This window comes from Phallusia mammillata, chromosome 8, assembly GCF_965637545.1.
Source record: "Phallusia mammillata chromosome 8, kaPhaMamm4.hap1.1, whole genome shotgun sequence".
NCBI lineage: Eukaryota > Metazoa > Chordata > Ascidiacea > Phlebobranchia > Ascidiidae > Phallusia > Phallusia mammillata.
Window position 1 is genome coordinate 5239598 of NC_137259.1, and position 23397 is coordinate 5262994.

At 34.5% G+C, this 23397-nt stretch overlaps 1 protein-coding gene and 1 long non-coding RNA gene across 3 annotated transcripts; one reads left to right on the plus strand and one right to left on the minus strand.

Moving 5' to 3' along the window:
* Positions 1-412: 412 nt before the first annotated feature.
* LOC145205350 (uncharacterized) lies at positions 413-21409 on the minus strand. Of its 2 annotated transcripts, none has more exons than XR_013853640.1 (3): positions 21344-21409; positions 4886-7990; positions 413-4777 (listed from the first exon to the last, which is right to left on the minus strand). It is a non-coding gene; the product is annotated as an uncharacterized LOC145205350 (long non-coding RNA). The 2 variants fall into 2 exon arrangements; XR_013853641.1 differs by lacking the exon at positions 21344-21409 and adding an exon at positions 17038-17098.
* LOC145205344 (uncharacterized) lies at positions 4896-23255 on the plus strand. Its single transcript, XM_080078039.1, has 29 exons — positions 4896-5092; positions 7100-7269; positions 7403-7537; positions 7863-7986; positions 8328-8484; positions 8842-8986; positions 9408-9541; positions 9975-10112; positions 10222-10351; positions 10552-10689; positions 10839-11000; positions 11450-12890; positions 13409-13524; positions 14061-14240; positions 14582-14746; positions 15174-15326; positions 15627-15845; positions 16257-16390; positions 16634-16744; positions 16882-17118; positions 19109-19258; positions 19476-19618; positions 19882-20023; positions 20215-20298; positions 20689-20863; positions 20931-21037; positions 21352-21459; positions 21867-22004; positions 22502-23255. The coding sequence occupies exons 1-29, from the start codon at positions 4896-4898 to the stop codon at positions 22676-22678; spliced, it is 5610 nt and encodes a 1869-aa protein (XP_079934165.1). The 3' UTR covers positions 22679-23255.
* Positions 23256-23397: the final 142 nt, after the last annotated feature.

A 23397-nucleotide genomic window follows, 5' to 3' on the forward strand; every position in this document is an offset into this window, starting at 1 on the left:
AAATCTTGCGGTTGAGCAAAAGTTTATGTTCTAGAATCTAGACACAAAGAAATTTTTAGACACAGATGTACGTTTGTCGAACTGTAAACAGATCTTAAGATTTTTAGACTGAAAATTTTACAATTTATATTATTTGTTTCTCGATTTACAAGCACGATACAGGTTTGACAAGCTTTTCCACTCCAACGCAGAAAAATATCCTATAGTCAAGCACGCACATTTTTACCCGACCATATGACCGCATTTCCGTAAAGTTGTTGTTCACCAAAGTTCACTAAAGCGCGCGGTTTAGCAGTTTTTAAGTGATTTACTTTGTATTAAATGAACCTTCCTAAAGAAAACATAAAACACAGAGTTGCCTAAAACTGTAATAAATCCAGTGAGCAACATTTTTCGGCATCCAGTATAAGTTGAGTTGAGTTTATTTCGTTTGGTAGAAGAACACATAGCGACACAATAGCATTGAACAATTCTTAAGCCGGAAATAGCTGCGCAGTATTGAAATGTTATGGAATGCAAAAACAGGGCGGCACAATTGTAATAACTGGATCATAACTGAACGCGCTGCAGCTATGCGTATGATGAAGCGTCATGAGGCGGGAGCTCACCAGAGAGTAAGTTTGGTGCAGAGTGGGTGATTTACAACTGCAGGAAAAAATGGTTAGACCAGTCGAGAGGGCCACAAAAGCTAACCACCTGTGTTAGTAAAATTCATACGTTTTTCAACATTTTTTCCTATGTAATGAACATTAACAATCAAACATGAAGCATTGAAATCCCAACTTTTCTATTTGAAATAAAACCTCATGGGATTACTTTCACAGAAACCTAGGTTTGTGTTAAAATTGCCTGATGAAGTTTGTAACAGAGCGTTTGTAGCCAAATAAATAGGGCATGTCTGGTCGTAGGGGAGATCGATAAAGCAGCAGCCATTTAGGGACGAGTTTCGGTGAAGTAAAGAGGAAACGGGACAACGTTGCAAAACAACACATGGCAAGGGTAGGGGGAATTTGAAACAACCATTTTTGGTTAATAATTGCTCAAAAATGCCAACAGATGATAAAATCTGTCTGGTAAAAGTGAACTACACCAAACTGAGATCCATTTAGGGTCTAAGTTTGTTTCCTAAAACAAGAAAAGCATATTGCGCAAGATCTGAATGTGATGACAAGTATTCCGTTAGAGAAATTAACAATGAGCGTAAAAGCCATCATTCATATGGTTTCTGAAATAAAAGAAAATCTTTAAAACGCACAATAAAAATTACACACACCAATGACCGATAATATACAAACCTTTTCACCAAGTGAATAAAAATGGTGTATCTTGGTAGATTAAAAGGCGGTGTAACATGCTTTTCGCAAGAGACAAATTTCAGTTTCATCCTGAAATAATCGCCACAATCCAATATTCTAATGTAAAATATACAAACTTTATCACCAAGTGAAACAAAGGGGTGTATCTTGGTAAAAGGGGTTTTGTTTGATTTGTTTTTTCTCCAACATTTTGCCTTTACCCTCCCAGACGTTTAATTTTGCCGTTCCCAAGGGGTATAGCGGCCGAAAAGCCGAGACGGTAATTTGTAGATTTGTTGACAGATTGTGTCGGCGGTCTGCAGACAAGGAAGAAAACTTGTAAACTACATAGCGCTTGTTGACTCCAGATAAACGACGGCTAATTGGTTTCGCAGGGGTAAGAAGCTAAGTATTGCACAACAGAATAAAGTTTCGAATTTGATTGATCAAAGCATATGACTGAAACAAATTCGTTTTCGATAGTTCGCTTTGTCCAAAGTACTGTTTGAAGAAGATCTTGAAATAAAAACATGATTGTTTAGCATTAAACCAAGAGATGTTTAGTCTGCGTCTGGGACGAGTCGTCCACAGCGAAAGAATTGTTTTTAGACAATTAGGACTGTTGTGAAGTAGAGTAAAACGTATTGTTTTGTAAAACATTGTGCAAATTGCCATCTGTCATGTGTAAACCTTTAATACAAACTATTTTTTGAATAAAAAAAACGTATCCAGTACACAACTATCACTTTAGAAATCCTATTGTCATGATGTAGTTGTGGAAAGTACAGCAAACCTCGGTTAAACTTTGGTTAATCCAGATCTCCGTCTAATTCGGACAAATCTTGAGGCACAAATGATTTGTAATGTGGAAAGGCTTTAACTATAATCGACGTCGGTTAATCCAGATCTTCGCAAAATCGGGACTATTTCTTGGTTGAAACGGGTCCGGATTAACCGAGGTTTACTGATGTATTTGCCCGATTTCGATGCAGGTACACGCAATAAGCAAATTTGCATACAGTTAGTAAGTAATGATCAAGGTTATAAATAACATAACCTTGTAGCTACATCCGTTAACAACGATACGATCAACAGTGTAAACCGGGTACAGGCAATTACGGCGAGGAAAGATAATGTCATCTAAGTCTGTGTTTCCCAACCTATGGGTCGCGACCCAAAGTTAGGTCGCCTGAACTTTCTGTTGGGTCGCTGGTTTTAGTGACAATAAGAGCATCTACTTTTTATTTCGCCTTGTACCGTTATTTTTATATATTGCCCAAGGCCTTAATTGTTCCCCAACAATAATTTTATCACAACTTTTCGGGATAATGGTTAAAACTGTTTGTGGCGTCATAAAGTGATGTGTTAGCTGACGGTTGAGCGTTGTCTGGCTAATAATTCTTGGATTCAGCTCCAAGTATGGGCTAAATCAGCGGTTCCCAAACTGGGGTCCGCGGTCCTTTAGGGGTCCGTGAGGCAATTTTTGGGGGACCGCGAAGTGGTTGAAGTAATTCTATAATCTTATTTGGCGTCAGTTTGTGCCACTAAATAAGTTTAAATCAAAATAGAATTGAGAATCGACTGTCTCCATTGCTAAACAATGGCCTTTATTAAATGACAACTATCAAAAATGCAATTGTTCGCGCACAATCGTAATGTTTTTGTCCTGTTTATGATGTCACATGCTGTCTTTGGATGATTGTTATGCGCAATTTTGCATAACTAGCTAAAATCATGCAATCAACCAGGGAGTCGAACCGCTTGTCATATGGGTTCAGGTTCGGTTCGGGTTCACTTGGTTTTGTTTTTAAGGGTTCGGGTTCGGTTCAGGTTTTTAAAAATGTTTATTTTCGGGTTCTGGTTTTGTTCCGGTTTGGGCAAATTATCCGGTCCGAACCGGTTTGCGGTTTTTAAACCTATTCAAATTTTTATTCGTTTCATTTTAATTCTACCCATCATATACCTGGCCTTATCAAACTCCAAAAGAATTTTGCCCCTGCACTGTTAATTTTGACACGCCCTATAAGTGTTATCTCGCGTATTCTTCAGTGCGCTGTTTTGAGAAAAAAAGCACAAAATATCAAACAGACTGCATTTTTTACTGGTCCAAGTCCGGTTCGGGTCCAACGCCGTACAAAATATGGGGTCCAACGCCGGTTCGGGTTTTTAGAAAATCGTAATTAGCGGTTCGGGTTCGGTTCGGGTTTAATGAAATTAACCGCTCAAACCGGTTCGCGGGTTCGGGTTCAGTTCCGGTTCGACTCCCTGCAATCAACTTTCGTTTTTATGTAATACACATTTAGGTTTAAGGACCGCGAGCCCTCGAAAAAATGGCAAAGGGGCCGTTTTGAAAAAAATATGAAAAAGTTTGGGAACCACTGGGCTAAATGGACATGTTTGGTCGAAAAAACAACACTATTTGTTCGTTATAAGGTTATTAATTTGCTTAACTTGCGTAGTAATTTTCAAAAAGCTTTTCTGAATTTAAAATAGCATGTCTGAAAAAACTAAAATAGCATGTCCATGGGTCGCGAGAAACCACTAAACAAAATTTTGGTAAGTATTTGGGTCGCGTCAAAAAAAGGTTGGGAACCACTGATCTAAGTCATGCGTTGTAACAGGTTATATCTATTTTGTTTATACTTGCGCAGTGGAATAATTTTGCTGATTTAGCCGTTAAGGTACTTTTGTGTGCTTTCTGCTCTAAACGGTATAGATAAAGTAAAGTAAAACGAAGCATTTGGCCTTCATTTGGAAACAACGTTTTTGCCAAAAACTGGCAACACCAAAAAAGCGGACATAAAAAATTGCTTGATTAACAACGCAACCGTCAGAAAGCGGTATGTAAAGAAAGTATTACATTGCAGGCATTTCTGTTCGCAATTTAGTTTTTGATCATGCCGTCCGTTGACCTTTATTACAATGATCGCATCCTTTACTCTTACGTTAAACTCAAACCACCTAAACACATAAGGTCAGGGGAAACAAAAAAAAATGCAGTTGCATTATCCGCTCTGCCTTTCGATAAAAACAGCAAACTGGATAGCCTACGCTGGCTAAGATTATTTTAGTGGTTCCCTAACTGTGAGGCATGGACCGACAGTGGGTCGCAAGCGCATTTCAGGTCGGTTACGAATAAAAAGCTACTTGAGCTTTCATGATATCGATACGTTGTTATGTTTTTATAGTTGTAAACAGTGCTATTGACTAAAGTTGTCAGTAATCTGTAATAGTTTGCAGCTTGTGGCGGTCACAAACCAGTTTTGAAAAAATATCTAAGCCAAACATAAAAAAATATAAAACAACTTATTTAGTTGTAACCCTTTTACGACCGTTGTTCAGTTTTGCAGTTCATTGTGTCGAATTGCTAAAAAAATGAACTGAGCGCTTACCTCTCACGCATTTCGAAGATGCTGTAGGCTAAATATCAACATGTGGGCGGATGTTTTGGAAACCGTACAGTTTGGTTGCTGAAGGCAGATCTGAAACCTAAAGCCTATTAACTCTATACTTATTTGTTTCAGGGGATATGAAACGCGTTTATATATGTAAATGTAAATTAAGAGTATCCTGAGAAAATTGCTTATTACCCTTGAGACAATGCATAGCAAAGCAAACCAAGGACTTCAGAGAAAGTGTTCCCTCTGGTTGCTGTGGCTTTTTCTCCTAATATTGAATCGACAAGCGGAAGCGTTCAATGTACTGGAGCTTTCCAAAGGATTCATGTATGTGTCAAACAAGCGTGCAATTCATTTCGGCTACTCCGTTCTGCTTCAGGAAAACGAGTCTGGAAAAAAGTGAGTCAACGGCATAAAGCGGAAAAATTGTAAACGGTTCAAAATGTATTTGCTTTACCCTGAAATTACGTCGTTTCAGTCAGTGATCGGCAACCGCCGGTCCGCGAGGAGTTTGTTGCCGGGCCCTATACTTTTTCATGTTGAATTTTTTTAAACATTTTGCCCATGTATCCCAGAGATGACAAACTAATTTAGACGTTTTGATTGCTAAATATGTATAGTTGAAGCCTGGTCCGCGAAAAAAATTAATTTTAAAACTGGTCCGCAGTACAAAAAAGATTTCCGACCCCTGGTTTAAGTAGCTATAAGTTGTGCTTTAAACATTAATCACGACCAAAATGCTCTTTTTTGTATCGATGGACAATTTCATAAGGAACAATGCCTTTTAAAACCAGCAGGAAATTTTTAGTCACCTATGGTTAACCCTGACATTTCCTGTCACCTGAGCAGAACATATCCGGACTAGACCGATTCTTGACCGCAAGATCAGACACAGCAAATGCGAACCAATATTTTGTAAAGCCGTCATGCACTTTCTTTAACCTATGATGTGAAATTGATCAAACTAGGAATATAAACTATAAAGCGAAATTTTGAGCAATGGTCAGATATTGCAGGCTTAGTGGCGTGTTAATCATTGGTTCAATGTTGATATAAATGTTCCAAGTACATTTTTACTTATAATCCATTATTTTGTGGGTAATAGTAGCTTGTCCCAGGTGATCGTAATAACAAGCAACGTAGAGTGTTTTGTGCATGTTGGCTGGATTTCAAAAACAGTGACATGATAAAAAACTGAAAATTTAGTACTTCAATGTAAACACGCAAATCGGTTGGCGAGCCATGAAAAATACCAGGGATTGTCGACCCCTGGTGTAGCGTTTAACTTCAAAACGTTGCACGATTTTTAACAAAAAATATCTTGAATCATGTCATATACGACTGCAATTATCTAACGCTGTGCCTTTACTTATCGGAGCCTATAGGAGCTACTAAAGAATATAGATGGCGTAAGACGTAGAGATGTAATAATCGATATATCGTGCGATAATAACTTAATTTTATATTTAAATTACCGCATTATTGTTCGAAGGAAACAAAAGGTAGTTTTTAGTACATAAAAGATCACGCTTGATAACACTATGGATAAAGAAAACAAATACACAAAACCACTTTTGCAAAGGCATAGTGAACATGCTAACGAACTCCACATGCTAACGCACTCGAATCCACATACAAACAGAGGCGAATAAAACCAATTACATCGCATATAAAATTGCATATAAATCAGTTCTTGTCATTTGCGGCTTTTGCTGCATTTTTCTGCATAATGAGGAAGTGCGTATACACATCCTGCGTAATAACATTCGTTTGAACCGAACCTCTGGTAAACAAGTGGTAAAGACAAAAGTCTCGCTGACTAAAGTTAAAACTTTAGGGTTGCGGGTTTGATTCCCACAAGGAGGACTGATATAGCAATTGACGTTTTGATGCAGTTTTATAATGAATTCCCACAAAATGTATAGATTTTGTTTTACACATAGCTGATTTTGCAAAAACAAGGTGTACAAACGTATATTTTTTAATCCAAATTTTTGTGTGAATTTGTTTAATTTTTTTTGAAAATGAAAATGCCTGTTATGTACTAAGTATCAATTTGTGGTTGCTTGTTTTTAAGATACATATGGCATTTAACTTTACATGCATAGGCATATTTTCACCACCATATTAACTCCAAAGTCTTTAAATGGGTATAATTTGTCAGTGCACAAACCATTAAGTTCATGAAAAGTTTGTAAAACTTTGAACTTTAAAAGACATTCTTCTGATCAAAATGAGCAAACAGCATTTAACACAGAAACAAAAAATCAATTCAAACTCTTTAAACAGGATTTATGTTGTGTTCATTTGGTTGGAGGTAAACATCATTTTAAAAAATTGTACCTTGTAGACAATTCATTGAATTCAACAAACAAATTAGCAAAAAATGCATTTTTTTTCTTACAGATTGATAGTTGGAGCTCCAAAAGATTACAGCAACAAACATAAAGAGACTAGTAGTCGACCACGAGATGGGGCTGTTTACAAATGCAACCTTGACCTTGAAAGGGCTAGAACATTAAAGAAAAAAGAATTGTGTACTACAATCAACATCAATCCAGCTGCTAGACCACAAAGTATGTGAAATAAAATTTTAACAAAACAAACCAAACATTTTCCATGAGGGTCTGTACAAAAACACTTCTCAAAAGACCATAGGTTTTGATTTGTCAAAACATATTAAAATTAATAAAATGTGTTTACTTCCAGAATTAATATACTCATGTAACTTTGAGAATAACACAAACTTGGAATATTTACCAATGGGGGACATGAATTGGACAAAAACGAACCTACCAACTCCATCAAACAACACTGGTCCCAACACAGATCACACCTTTCAAGGTATTACATCCCAATTATACAAATTTTGTAGGTAAAATACCATGAAATAGATATGTAACAAGTTAGTATGTGGTATCTGGTTTTAATAATCTACATTCCTCTTAATTTTAAGTGTGCATTACAGTTAAAAATGTTAATTGAAATCAAGCATATTTTCTTTGTTATTTGTTTAATTTAATTAAATTGTTTTATGCAAGTTTAAAGAGCTCTTCTGGAAAATGTGATTTTATTCCGACGTTTCAACATTAAAATCACATTTGCCAGAAGAGCTCTTTAAACTTGATACTATGCCTGGCAGCAATAGCTTATATATTGTTTTATGCAGTTTGGCGCAAGGGATATTTTCTGTACCTTGAAACTTCTCTTCCACATGGTGCAGACAATCAGTTTGGTCTTGCAGCTATGGCTTCCACCCCAATCTTTCAAGCAACTTCAGGGGCATGTGTGAGGTAACTGGAATTATAAAATAACAAATACAATCTTATATACTTATGTAACTCCTTGCTCTAAAGTGAATAAACATAGCTTTTTTCTGTGGCAGAACTTTGAGAAATATATTTTTTGCAATTATTTCTTTTAAAATATGTAGTGCTTGCTTAATTCCATTTTGTACATATTGAACTTTCTGAAGGTCAAAGCTATTTTTGTCATTGTAAGGCAGTTATGTCCCTACAATCTCTACTTTGTTTTAAGTGTCAAATGATTTTCCCTATGCTTAAATCAGGAAGCACATCATGTTCATTCATAATATACCACCAAAATCATTTATAATAATACAAATATTTTTTAGATTTTGGTACCACATGCACGGGGATACAACTGGCAGTCTAAATGTTTATTTGTACACAAATGCATCTGGACTTCGAATGATTTGGAATCAAGATGGAGACCAGAAAAATGTGTGGAGACCAGGATATATTACTGTCATTGCAGAGGAAAACTACAAGGTTTGCATATAACCAGTGGTGGGATTCAGACGGTTCGCACCAGTTCTATAGAACCGCCTCATGAAATTGTATGAGATCAGCGAACCGGTTAGCATTGCTGGTTACTGTCAATGGACTTTTTGTAACAAAACCGGCTGAAAAATGTGACTTTTGTGATAGAACTGGCTGAAAAATATGACTTTTGTAACAGAACCGGCTGAAAAATATGACTTTTGTGATAGAACCGGCTGACGAAAAAATTGAATCCCACTGCTACATACAACTATCAAAATATGTAACAAACGAAACACTAGACACAGAAAAGCTTAAATTTTAAACAAATTGCCAGCAAATAACAGACTTTTTTTAATCCACCAGATTATATTTGAAGCAATTCGAGGGGTTGATTGGACTGGTGATATTGCTATTGATGATATTAACATAACAGAAGGACAATGTACTGAAGATTTGGACGGAACTGGTCAATCTGTTGGTGGATCTGTGGCCATGAATCCTCAAACAGGTAAAATAGCAAAACATAAACCACATGATGCATGACAATAGTAATACGTACCACATTATTTCTCTGGGACCTTTACTGAGTAGCAATACCTAAAGTTGTTGGGCATGATTATTCATTTAACTTAATTAATTTTTACTACAATTTAACTTGATTAAATTTAACTTAATTTATTTGGTCATTTAAAAAACAATTTTTACTCCACTCAAATGGATTTTTCCTCACCTCTAATAAAAATTGTAATTTTATAATCGGGTCTACTAAACTGAAAGTTTGCCAGATGTATTTACCAAAGTTGTATTTTTGACTATAAGATGAAGTGTTGGAAAAGAAACGGTTAATGTTTATTGTCGTTATAGTATCATATAAATTTTTAATATTGTAAGTCTACAATGTGACAAATTACAACATTTAAACAAAACAGGTGAAATTTTGACCTGTGCACCAAACTGGCGACACAACTGCAGTGGAAATATGCAAGTAACAGGGCTATGTTATTTACTGGACAATAATCTGACCATGACAGATCAGTCAATACTATCGCCCAGTCTAAAACAGGTAGAGTGTGATTAAATAATAATTGTTTTTACCAACAGCAAAGCAAAAAGTTATTTTCAGTTTCTGGGTATTACTTTGCCTATGTGGCATGTTGCTGCTACATTACACTATGATGACTTTGCCACCGTTTGTAGCATTGTTTTGTTTAAAGTTTGCTAACAATATTTTTTATTCAGTTGTATGTTACATATAAACATTTGCTGATGTATCTTTAGCTCTTTTTAATGGTGCACTTTTTATGAGTACTGTATTATGCAAAAGCATTGTCAAATGCTTGAGGGTTTATATGAAACCATTATATGACTTTAAACAATTGTTAAACAATACCAGGAAATAAACTGCACTTAAGCAAACAAACAAACAGTTTGGTTTATTTAGTTATGTATCCATACAAAAAACTATCAACAACAAATCAAACTTTTTATTTTTCTAGGTTTGTAACACTGGACAACTTGATTTAATCTTTCTGATTGATGAAAGTTCAACAGTTTTGGGCCACAACTTTATCAATATTAGATACTGGTTAAGGAACATAATTAGTTCTCTCCCAATTGGAAAGGAATACATACAGGTAATGTCATATTGTTTGATTGACAGTTAGAAAAGTTAAATGGATGTAAAACATCATTATTTTAAATGCTTGACTTACACATATTTGACAAATCTATCATTGCTTGCAGGTTGGTGTGGCAGTATTTAATGCAGATCCCAGAGTGATATTTCATTTAAATGAATTTCATAAAATACAAGACTTTAGAGAAGCTTTGAACCGAGCCCAATACAGAGGAGGTGGAACAGGAACCGGAAAAGGTTGGAGTTATGAACACAAACTTGTTTATGTATAATGTGACTCCTGTTTTCCAATGTACTTAAAGTCTGTTAAACGATCTTCTGAAATAACTGCATTTTGCACTTTTGAGCAGTCTGCTAATAAACTCGATTCAGTTTGTAACCTTTTGCCTAACCAACTATTTCCAATTGTGTTCATAATTTAAATTTATCTTTTTTAGCAATTGACTACATAACCAAACAGATGTTCTCTCCTGAAAATGGTATGAGAAAAAATGCAAAACATGTTGCAGTCGTAATAACAGACGGAAAGTCCAATGACGATGTTACTCAACCAGCAAGAAATGCCAAAGGAAAAGGTTATTGTCCTTGTTTTAGAAAATTTTCCAACGTCACAAACAACCAGATTTAAAATTCACAAGAACGAAACTGTTTTTTGGTCTAAATAATACCAACACACAAACAATACAAAACAAAGCGCAAAAATTATACCCACTTATTTTTTTAGGAATTTCAATAATCGCTATTGGAGTTGGATCAGAAGTTGTTAAATCAGAACTTATTGAGATTGCTTCAAACATTGGAAGTGTGTACAGCGAAAGTGACTATGTTGCTTTGGAGGCAATTCGGGGACAGATTAAACAGAGTATAACAGCACTCGAAAGCCAGGGTAAATATATGTACAACTTTTTTTCTTCCTTTTACAATTAATTCAGGCTATTATGTTTATTTTGCTGTGTTGACATATTATGATATTGATTAAAAGAGGATAATACCGTAAAAGTCGGGGCCCAAAAATGTGTAAACTATAAAGTAAAAGATTTGTATCAAAAAAATATAAACTAGTCAAAAAAGCAAGTGTTCTTATGGCACATGGAAGCAATGTATATGACACATGTTACAACCAAACAGCCTCCGGAAATAAAGTAATTGTGAGAACCAACATAAAAATACAGTTTTGTTAAGTTACGTTTGTTTTGCTTGGGTAAAGTTTTTGAATTTGTTTTTCGACATACATGAAACAATATATAGCCAAAAACGTCTAGGTATTGGCTTCCACCATATAGTTTACTAATAATTTAGAAAAACTTGATAAAATCATGACTTTCTGTCTCATAGGCAAAACATACACAACTGAACAGAGCCAGGCTGGGTTTTGTTCAACATTTCATAACGACGACCTAATACTTGGATTACCTGGGCTTAATGACTGGTCAGGAGGTTACGCAACTTACTCAATCAAAAATACTCCATTGCAAATGCCGGTTAGGACAAGTTTTAGAGACTTGCTTACAACATACCAAAACAACAAGAAAAAACAACAACAGAAAGATAAAAGCAATAGTACTGAACCCATACTGACAACTGAAGGAACAATGGAAATAGAGAATATGGAAACAACAATAGCCAGTTTGGTAGTAAACAATGTCACAGAAAATGATGTGACAACTGTAATTTCACCTGCAGTTACAACCGAAAGTCCACAAGTGAGTACACAGTCGCTGACAATCCCCAAGCCCACAGAATCCAGGCAGCGGCGAAGCTCAACAGAATATGAAGAGGAACTTACATCATATGAGTATTTAAGTAGCAATACAATGGTGGACATAGATGGAACTAGTCATGATCCACAAATTCCTGAAATTACAGATTTAGACACTGGATTCTCAGATGCTGACAGTTTTCAAACAACAACAATCCAGTATACTGTAGCAGCCCCACATAACGGCTTAACAACTGAACAGTCGCTAGAAAGCAAACTTCCATCTGACCAAACAGATAAAACCAATGTAAAAGAAGATCCACAAACTGATGAACACACACTGCCTTTGATTACAACCAAACAATCAAAGGTCAGGTCATCTGCAAATCAAGTTTTTACTACACCACTGCCATCTATTGTTGCAGGGGAGACAAGTGTTTCAAAAACTACCACTTCTGAACAAAATACAACTCCGGAAACAACAAATCCTTCATCCCAAGCAGAATCTGCAATAAAGCAAACTACACCCTCTGAGCATATTTCATCACATAAAATTGCAACAACCGTAAGGTCTGAAGTTTTGTCTGATGTAACAACAGCATCAAGCAAAACAACAGTTTCAAATGAACAATTTACACAACCGCAAGTGAATACTTCAACAAAAATAGCAAAAACTGTGACTGATACTACATCATTTCTAAGTGCTTTACCACAAAATACCACAGAAAGCCAAACATTTGGTAAACAATTTGCAACTGAAACACCCCAACCAACTGCAGCTGGAACAAACACTTCTACAATGTTACCACAGTATAAAGAGAAACTTAACAATAATACACAAGGAAGAGATTTTAAATCAAAAAATGCTACCTCCACACACATTAACAAACAGACAATGGGCTTAACCCAAGCATCTACATTTCATTTATCACTTGAACAACAGACAAGTGACAATAAAATGACAATTTTAAAGAGGAGTATTTCACCGACAAATAAAAATAGAAAGAAAAGATCCTTGTCAAATGATACAGAAAATGCTGATCTGATCACTGAAATGCTTTCCAATGCCTATTTTGGGTAAGTTTTTGTCTTGACAGGCTGTAAATAGTGTTCTTTGTCATACAGCGCAACATTGGAAATAGCTATTTGGTTAATCACATATTTAATTTAACAGCATGAGAATTCTCAATCGCAAGTACTTGGTAATTGCATATTCTGGTTAATTGCATAAAGAGCTTTTTCTTTGTCTGTAACAGTTTTGAATAAGGATGATAAATTCATTGTGAATTAACAGAAAAGCAAAAATTAATGGCCTATTTCCTGGTTACTCAGATCATCTGTAGATGATATGCTCACGTAAATTAAAGTAAAAGTATATCCAGATATTAAAAACAGTCCCCTTTTCTTTTAATGTTCGCAGTTTTTTTTTTTAAATAAAAGAGTATAATTAGGTTTACAATATAGGTATCTGTAGAAAAATGGTAATTTTGCTGCTACATACTGCATTAAAAAGTAACATGAATGTGTTTTATTGTATGTTTCTGCATAGAATTTTATCAAAATTGTCAAGGTTATAATTACTTATCCAATTTCAGATATGCAGTAGCCTCTGGAAGAGTCATCAGTCCAGATCAAGTGGATCTTATAGTTGCAGCACCAAGAATGATGAGCAAAGGAAGCGTTTTTGTTGTAAGAACATCCAATTTTACAGGTTTGTTAAAATAATTGCAATGCAATTCAACACAAAACCTATAATTTTTATCATCTAGCTCTTGCAGCTAAGGCTGCCACCATCACAAAGTTAAAAAAATACTATCTTAAATGCTATTGAAGTTTCAAACCATAAAATAGAGGAAACAAAAAGTACATAGTAACAAATTCATTTCAAAACATTGAAAACAAAAAAACTTAAATGTATATTTTTACCAGGTTATCCACGAACCAATTTTTTTTAATAGACTGTTGTTAAGCAGAAGCTACAAACCAACAAAACAACCCAGTAAAAAATTTTTCGATCATGAGTGGGAAACTATGCATAACATTAGTGATATACTATTATCTTAGTGGACTAAATATTTGGCCATGGATTTAAGGCTAAATGTGACCAATTGCCAGGACTCATTTCTTCAAAACTTTCGCATCTGACAAATAATATTGAGTTAACATTAAAACCTTCTTACTACTATATTTTTGACCCAAAAGTTTCACAACATTTGTAAGTAATGGTCAATGAAAAAATTTTTGCAGGTTCTATTGTTAAAGATACTATTCTTCGCGAGCATCATGGAAAGCAAATGGGAAGTTACTTTGGTTATTCTTTGTGTGTAACCGACACCAATGGTGATGGAATTGATGATTTGTTTGTTGGTGCCCCTTTGTGGTTCGACAAACTTGACAATGAGGGCAGAGTATTTGTCTATATGTCAGGTATATATTTGTATTCTTTTTGCACAATAAATTGTGTTTTATTATCTAGAAGTCAATTTATTTGTTGCCACAATTGGTTTGACTAAAGGACTATAGCAGTGGATCCAAACCAGGGAGGAGTTTTAAAACTTGATTAGAGGAACTTACTTTATTTTATTTTAAACAAATAATCTTTCTAAGGTTTGGCTTGTACGATGTAGTCTATTTGGGAAAGGAACATGCTTTAAATTGTTAAGTGAGCAATTCAACAATAAAGATTGGAAACCATAAAATTATACCAAACACCACAATTTCCAACACTATTGTTACAATATTTCCATGGCGTATTGTGGTTTTTACAGGCATTGGCAAAAACGTAGTTGCACCACAACCACAGGAAATTGTTTTGATGGGATTGGCAGAGAAAGGCTCAAGATTTGGATTTTCAATGGCAGCGGTTGGAGACCTAAATAAAGACGGTTACAATGATTTGGTGGTTGGTGCACCATCAACAGCTAGTGGTGATGGTAAGTGTGCATAAGCCTTGTTGACTTTCATAAATTGTCTGGACCAGTGTTCCCAAACTGAGGAAGTTACTTTAATCTTTGCATTTGGTTTGTAAAGGGACACCTAAGTCCTGGAATGGCCTGTAAAGTTGATAAAAGATCTTTTAATGATCATTGTCTTGTTTAGCATCTACTATGCACTATATTAGTCATATTTGTCAAAAATGTTTGGGAATCACTGGTTTAGTACATAGTGGCTTCCACAACATGCCTGTAAAGTTATGGGTATTAAACCAATGCAGGTATTTCTCTTTCTTTGAATAGGAAAAATAGACATTATTGCGGCAACCCAATCATGTCTGATTATTTAAACTAAAAGTGTTTTTTTTAACTAAATAATTTAGGAGTAAATTTTAGTTCAATATTTTGAATCATGTACATTTTACAGGAGCTATTTATATCTACAATGGCAGGCCAGATATTGGTATAACAGCAAAACATACACAAGTGATAAAATCATCTCAAAAGAAAAAGAATCGACCAGTTTACTTTGGGTTTGCTTTGTCTGGTGGCATTGATATCGACAACAATGGATACAATGGTTGGTTATGAAGTTGTATAACATCTTTGTACTACAGGTTTATCAAATTTAGTAAAACATATGTTTCTGGGCAAAGATAAAACCATACACAAAATAAAAATATTTTTTATTGAATGAAAAAAAAGGGTTTGTTGTAACTATGATCAAACAGTTTAAGCATAGTTTTAAAAAAAGCATACTATAATAATAAACACCTGTTTATGACTAACATATAACTCATGTTTGCACATAGCCTAAAAATTTTCACAAATCCGAGTTGTGTGTTGTTTTTAATAAACCAAGAAACTTTATTTTCTTTAGACATTGCAGTCGGTGCACCTGGCAATGATCGAGTTGCCATCTTGTTATCAAAGCCAGTTATACACACAAAAATGACACTTCAAGCATATCCCAGTGTTTTCAACTTATCAACTCACAACACGAACTACAGTTCAGCCTGTGATGGGAACGGAACCTTTGTGTGCAGCAATGTCACTGCCTGCTTTTACTTTTATGGAACCAATATCAGCTCCAGAATTTGTAAGTGACAGTTATTTGTAAGTGACAATGTGTTCTATTGTTTGCTAAGTTTAAAAAAATAGTTCAGTGTTCTAAGAATTAATAGAGAACTTGTACCCTTGACAAATTTCCTTGTATATCAAACAGTGGCTTTTTTACTAACTACAATCCTTGAACAATACATAATCCTAAAAACTGCAGTTTAACCTTGAATGTCTACTGTTTAAGTTTTTCCCCATTTCTTTTTTAACAGAGATTTATTACAAAACAGTAGCATACTACAACAAAATTATTCAACAACATTTTCAGAACAATTATCCATTTATTATCATTTTCTCAAACTAACAAAAACATTATAAAGCTAGTATAACCCACCTGCTATGAGTTTAACACACAGTGCCATAGTTTCAATTATACATACCATTTTTACAGCCATTAACTATGCTTTGCAACCTGATGTTGGCTCATTACCCTACAAAGCAAGGGGAAGGTTTTCAAACGAAAAAGGTAAAATAATGATGGAAATCCACAAAACAACTTGTGTTTCATCAATGCTTCTAATCAAGGTAATAGTTGAGTTTTACAAATTTTTGTTCTAATTTTTCACAGCATGCCAAATTGAAAAAGTTTGACGCTTTTCTTTTCTTTTACCAGAGCTTTGTGTACAAAAGAATCAACACATTTTTTGTAAAACTTAAAGAGACAAACACAACTAACTAAAATTGAATATAGATTTTTACAGTTTCACATGACGAAACTTCTGTCTAAAATATATATTTCTGACTAATAATTTTTCAAAATATTTCCAGTTGCCAGTTCGTAATCAACTTCTACCTATGACAGTTGTACTCACTTACTCAACAATTGGTAAAAAGATGCCTCTACTTGACATATTTGATGCAAAGCCACTCCAAACAAATGTAAGTTTAGGTACAAAACAGACAAAAGTACACTACAGTAAATTCTTTGACAATTTTTAAACTTGCAATGTTTTTACACAGTAAAGTATAAACAAAAAATGTTTTCATATCTCAAAAAAATTGTTTTATGATTACAGATCACATTTAGCAATGAATGCACCAATGGAACCTGCAAATCAGATGTCAAGACACAATGCACAACACATGGTAAACAACTGCCACCCAATCAGTTGAAAGACAAAATTGTTATTGACGTAAACAAAATGATAGCAGTGGATGTGAACGTTACAAACCTTGTGAAAACAGCTTATGATGTGCAAATGGAAGTGGAATTCAATTCATCATTGTATCTGATTCGCGTTGCACCAAAAAATGTAAGTAATGCATGAAGACTACACAACTAATATAAACAAAAAATCTTTAATACAAAGTAGGTGTTGAATTACTTGTATGCTTTTGAAATTTAAGTGTTTTAACAAGCCGAATCCTATGAGTACCATAATATCCACATGACAAAGCATCATAAATGCAATGTTTTTTTCTATGTTATCACTTTTTAAAGATACAGACGAATCCGGTTAATCGCATCATCGATTTGCCGCGGGTATTTGATGCGATTAACCGGATTATGCGATAATCCGGTTGCTATGTAAACAGTACACGCCATTAACGAAAGTGCTCATTTTCACTTCCCCAGCTAAAACAAAGTTGCAGTGACGCTCAACTATGGCAACGGGGCAGTATTTTCTCTCTTTTGTTGCCGAGAATCGAAAAAAGTACTCTCAAGTCAAAACTAGATTTATTACTCTCAGCGCAATGCATGGCGTTATGCTTCCTAACTGTTGTGGCTATGGTGCAATCGCCTAAGTGTGTTGAAGAAACAGTAGAAACACACACACTCTTAGTTGGCGCGCATGCCGCAGTTCGCTTGATTGTGCTTTCTCTTGCAGTAAGGTTTATTTGAAAAGATATGTTACATCGCATCGTAGCCAAGGGGCCCAACATTTAAATTTGGGAACTTTCCTATGAAGACGGTTTATGACGTTTTAGTCTTGTTTCGGGTAGTTTCCCTTATAAATGTGCCAGGCGTCTGCTTCATATACACGTAAAATGGCCTGTTGTTTCTAACCTATTTCGTTTTCTAGTTCAAACCAGCGCGTTAAGCGGCAAAGTGCTAGGTGCATATTTGTAAGCAAGCCCAAACCCGTACACGACCGAAACCTAGTCAAACTTACAACTTTGGCACATTTTACAGCGCAAGGGCGCTAAGGCGAGCTGCATCAGTTTCTATTATAACCCGTTAGTCAATTGACAAAAAGAAGAATTGATTTTAGCAAAACTTATTGTGGCGCTACTTTTTAGCTTACTCAGCAAAACTGCAGCTGCAAGACTAGCGTGACTGTCACGTGATCAACGTGTGATCGTTGCTTCAAAAATTTAAAGCAGCAACAAGTACTAGAGGAATAACTGCCTTTTTTAATCGGTGTTCTTCCTGATAAGTTGCGCAAGGTCACGAATAGAAGACATAAAATATGTCAGTCGTTGGCACGTTACCAATTACGTGAATCTGAACAACATCGTGTGATTACTTGCGATCTAACATTTTTTACAACCATTACGTGTTTGGCGGGTCATGAACAATATAACAGAAAACATTTTTAAACGTTTGTTTTACATTTAACATTGTTTAAATTTCAATACAGTTTAACACTTCGAATTTGGTGCAGTTCGCACTTAGTAAGAAATTACAATCAGCGTCTTTGCCGGAACACCAGTTTCGTAATTTTGACACGTTGAACTCTTCATTTAAATTTTAAACGCCTGTTATATCACTATTGGCGATTAGATAAGCCAATAAAAAAAAGGATCAATGTGCACGGCTTTAAAATAACGACTCCTTGTTATCGCACAGCGGTACACTGAACGTCGTTTTAATCTCCTAATGACTTTTCCAAAATATTTTATAGTCGAGACGTGTCATTTTCAACGTTGAAATTAGATGCGTTATTTGGTGTAGAATGCAACCATGCATCCACGTCTTTTCGTGTACATTACCTCCGGAGGATTTTACTATCATATCGTCGTTTTTTATTCGAAAAACTCGGTCTGTTCGACTTTCACATAGAGATCATCAATCCGGTTAATCGCATATTTCGTTGAAAATCGATGCGAATATCCGGTTTATGCGATTAACCGGACGATTTTCTTAACAAACGATGGGCGACGGTTTGGGATTTTTAATTGTGATGCAATTAAACGGATTATGCGATTAACCGGTAGGCGTTCGTCTGTAATATTAAAAATTTTCAATTAAAATTCTTCGCAGTTTTACAAAAAACAAAACTCGTATCTTAATCTTTGTAGGGTCAAAGGTGTATGTTGAACTTGGAGTCTGGGTTGATATCTGAAAAACAATCTCCACAGTCTAATGCTGATCAAGGTGTCAACAAATTTGGTTTGCAGTATAAGTTTGCAACAATGGGACAAGGAGAAACTTGTTTATTCACTTTGCAGGTAATATTGTTGTTGTTTTTTCAGCTGTAATGCATGTGTATATTTAGTTATTGTTTTCTTGGACAAATATTTTTTGTCATAAAAATTTACATTCTAACCATGGCACATAAAAAACACTTACTTCGTTCTAAGAACAAAACCAAACAACATATTTTTTGATATTGCACATATTGCATTGCTTAATATTGGTGGTGATAATATATGATTCTGTCTTCAGTTTGGGGTGAAAGACTACTTCAAAGGTGGAAAGGTGAATGTGAAAATCATAACAGTTACTTCAAACACAGAGGTTGACACATCTAACAATGACTGTGATGTGAACATGAATGTGGCATTTGAATCAGGATTTAACATTTATGGGTAGGAGAAGAATTTTATTCTCTTTTTTCAATAAACATTTTTTGTTTGTCTTTTGTTTCTATTCTTGGTAATAATGCCTAAATTAGACAGAAAACTTCTTCAGTCAAATAAAAAATTAATGCAACTAACTTTTAAAGAAGATTTTTATAAGAAAAAAACTTGTAAAGTTAAATGTAAAAGGAAGAAAATATAATGCAAATCCCAAGCATAACACTAAATTACAGCTCTCAATTTGGTCCACTTGAACTAATTTTTTTTCACAGAAAATCACATACAGATCAAACAACGTTCTCAAGAAAGAATGAGACAAATATTATTTCCTTTGCTGACATTGGACCAGAAGTTTGGCATCTTTACAATATTTACAACACTGGACCTTCAACTATTCCAAATATGTCTCTAACAGTAAGACATCAAAAACAATCTTACTTAACAAGCAACTTATTAGTCAAGTCTACTTGTTATCTTTTGTTGTAATAAAGTAAAAGAAATTTATAATTGCCATGTGACAAAACATTTCTTGCTAGCTGTTAATAAACTGGAATATATTACTGCTCTTTAGTCAAGCAATGTTTAAAAGCCATCTTATGTTGCAGGTTAAATGGCCAACAGAAACAAAGAGTGGTCATGATATTCTGTATTTGTACACTGTGGTATGTGATCCTCTAAGTGCATGCATGGTAAGTTAATACTAATTGACCACTTAACCAAATGAATACAAGGTGTCTGGACAAGATTACAAAGTTAAGGCAAATTGGTGAAATAAAAGCCGAGATAAAATTTGTCCTTAAACCTCATTAGCAATTTATCGCTTTTTGTCTATTAATTTAAGTTTATTAATCCACATCGACATTAATATTACCAGTACTGTACTCCATCACACACCAAGATAATATAAAAAAAGTCATTTGTAACTTACATATGTTTATGACATTTTTACATTGATTTTGTTTCATTAGCAAGATTTCGGGATTGGAGGACAAATCGTGAATTACATAAGAAACATAGAATTTAATAAATAAAGGCCAAAAACTTGTCAGTCAACAATTTTAAACCATTGCTTTTTATAGTGCAAAGACACAGATATTTTGATCAACTCTGAACACATAAATGAAACAGGCCAACTTGAAGTCTCAACAAATCGGGGAAAAGGACCAATTGACTTTGGCCATGCATTGAGCAATGCAAAAACAGATTCAAAAACCAAAAAAGAATTTCATGAAACAAGCTTAAGTTGCAGATCAAGTAAGAATTTCACTGTAATGTGACATGTTATTGTTTTATTTCGAACTATTTATTTTATGTTTTGCAGACAAAGTGGTTTGTGAAACTCTCTTTTGTGACTTTACAAATCTCAAGCCCTCAAAATCAGCAACTCTAAAGCTTGGCTTTAGAATTTGGAAGCACACGTTTTTAGCAGTGAGTTTTGTGTGAAACTGAAAACAACTAACTAAGTTACATAAATCATTTAAAAACAGTAATGCGACAACAAGAATAAAGAACAGCTAGTGCAACCATTTTTTGGCACAATAAAAGAGTAGTCTTTTACACTTGCATAAAGCACCAGGAATTGTTCATTTTTATATTTTATGTGTGAATTTGTCAACATTTTTTTTGTGTGTAAAATAAGCATGTTATAATTCTAAATAAAGCATGTTTTGGTTATTACTGCTCAGACCTTAAGTTATGAAATTTATACCTTAGCAGGATAAAATAGTTATTTACCTTTTTAGGCAAACCTCTGGAAGGTATCAATCACTTCCCAAGCTTCAGCTTCTGTGAAAAAGTCACAATTTCTTGTCTCAAAAGATGGCCAATCACTAAAAGATGAAACAACAATGGTAAAAATCAGTCTTGGCAATAATGATGCAAAGTGTATGATAAATTATAAAACCAAAACAATAGTGCTCTGACCAAACAAATAATTTGCACTACTGCTACCTAGAAATTGAAAACTTGGCCCTAATTTCAGTTCTACTCTACATGTTTCTATGCTTTGTTAACATGTTAACTTTCAATATTTAGCATAATTTTATAGCAGTATATAACAAATTTTTCATAAGAAAACATTTGTGATTGTTTGGGGGAAGTTGTAGCTTTGGGGAAAACAGGTTGGTTTAGACAGGTTTTCCAGCAAAAATTTGGTAATATAGTGAAATACGTATGTAACAAATTAATCTGAAGTTCAAAGTACCAATCTGAGGTTACACACATACACTTACATTGTCACTTCCATTGTTTTTGGCAGGTGATAACTCAAGCTTTCAATGATGAGTTTAAGGAATTTTTAGAACCAACATCTTATAAGATGAACTGGTGGATTTATGCTGCAGCAGCATCAGCTGGAATTTTAATTCTTCTCCTTACAATATTAGCATTACGCAAGGTAATGATATTCCAAGCAATTTATCAAAAAATTGTTTAAATCATGCAGATATTCAAAAGTTCCAAATAGCACATCATGTTTTGTTTTCTCATAAATTTAGTATTGACCACAATTATGTTAGGTAACTAAGATGGCTGATGATTAGGGTAACTGTCTTGTGTTCACAGGGTATTGGATTAAAATCCTGTTTTGACAACTCGTGTTTCCCTAGGCAAGAAACTTAAATGACATTTGTAGTCACCAACAACATGATTTAATACATCAAATATAAAATTATTCAACAGACTTGCAAATAAATAGACAGGTTGATGACCTACTCATTTTAGGCACTGCCCATCATGTGAGGTTATAAATAAACATAACATTAAACATAGCCCTCAAGGTTGTTAATTTAACAACACACCACAGGACATACTAATATTATGTAAGAAAGAACATGCATGTCTCACCACTATATTCATCTGAAGAACTATGATCTAATCGAGCAAAATTTTTAGGCTGGATTCTTCAAAAACAAATACAGGCAGCAGATAGAAGAGGAACTTGAATGGAAAAACAGTTTTAAATACACAGCAGCGCAACAAGCTGTTTATGAAGGCAGTCGCGATCAGCCTTATTCTGGACAAAAACTATCCACATTTCAAAGAGGTTTGCCTCAATCACCGACGTTATGATATGGCTGCAATATTGTAAAAAAATTCTGCTACAACACTGTGTGGTAAAACGTCAACACACTTCAAGTGTCTGAAAAGTGTTAGCAATATCTGTATTGTACAAACAACGATTAGAAAACAAAAGAACATCCACTCAAACACTAAACAACACAAAAAACAATTTGATTAGTTATTTTTTGAAATATAAAAATCACAAAACATAAATATTTTACCTGACAAACAGTTTAGCATGGTTGCAAATATAGATTGTTCATATCTTTTTATCTGTTTGCATTAAATTAAAACTTCTTGTTTCATTATACCATTCATACTTTTATTTGCTTTTCTGTGTTCTGTGGTAAGGTGCCATAAAATTGCACAAGAGTGCCCAAGTAACATACAAAATGCTACAGTTGGAAAACTAACTGTCATACTGTGTCTCATTGGTTAATTTGTTCCCGCTGTTTTGGGCTTTATAATGTTTTTTATAAATTCTAGTTGTATTTTTGATTATTTTGCGTCCTATTAATATGAAACTATTGTGTGCCTTCAAATATTGCAACAAATATGATGCAAATACATTTTACGCAAAGTTTAACCATTGTCATTCTGATATCCAGTTGAAACAAGAACATTTGAAATAATATAATTCACTTGACAAAAAATCTTACTGGTGCTGATTATAACAACTAGAAATTAAAATCTCCCATAACTTGGTTGCATCAGTGCCACTAGTTGCA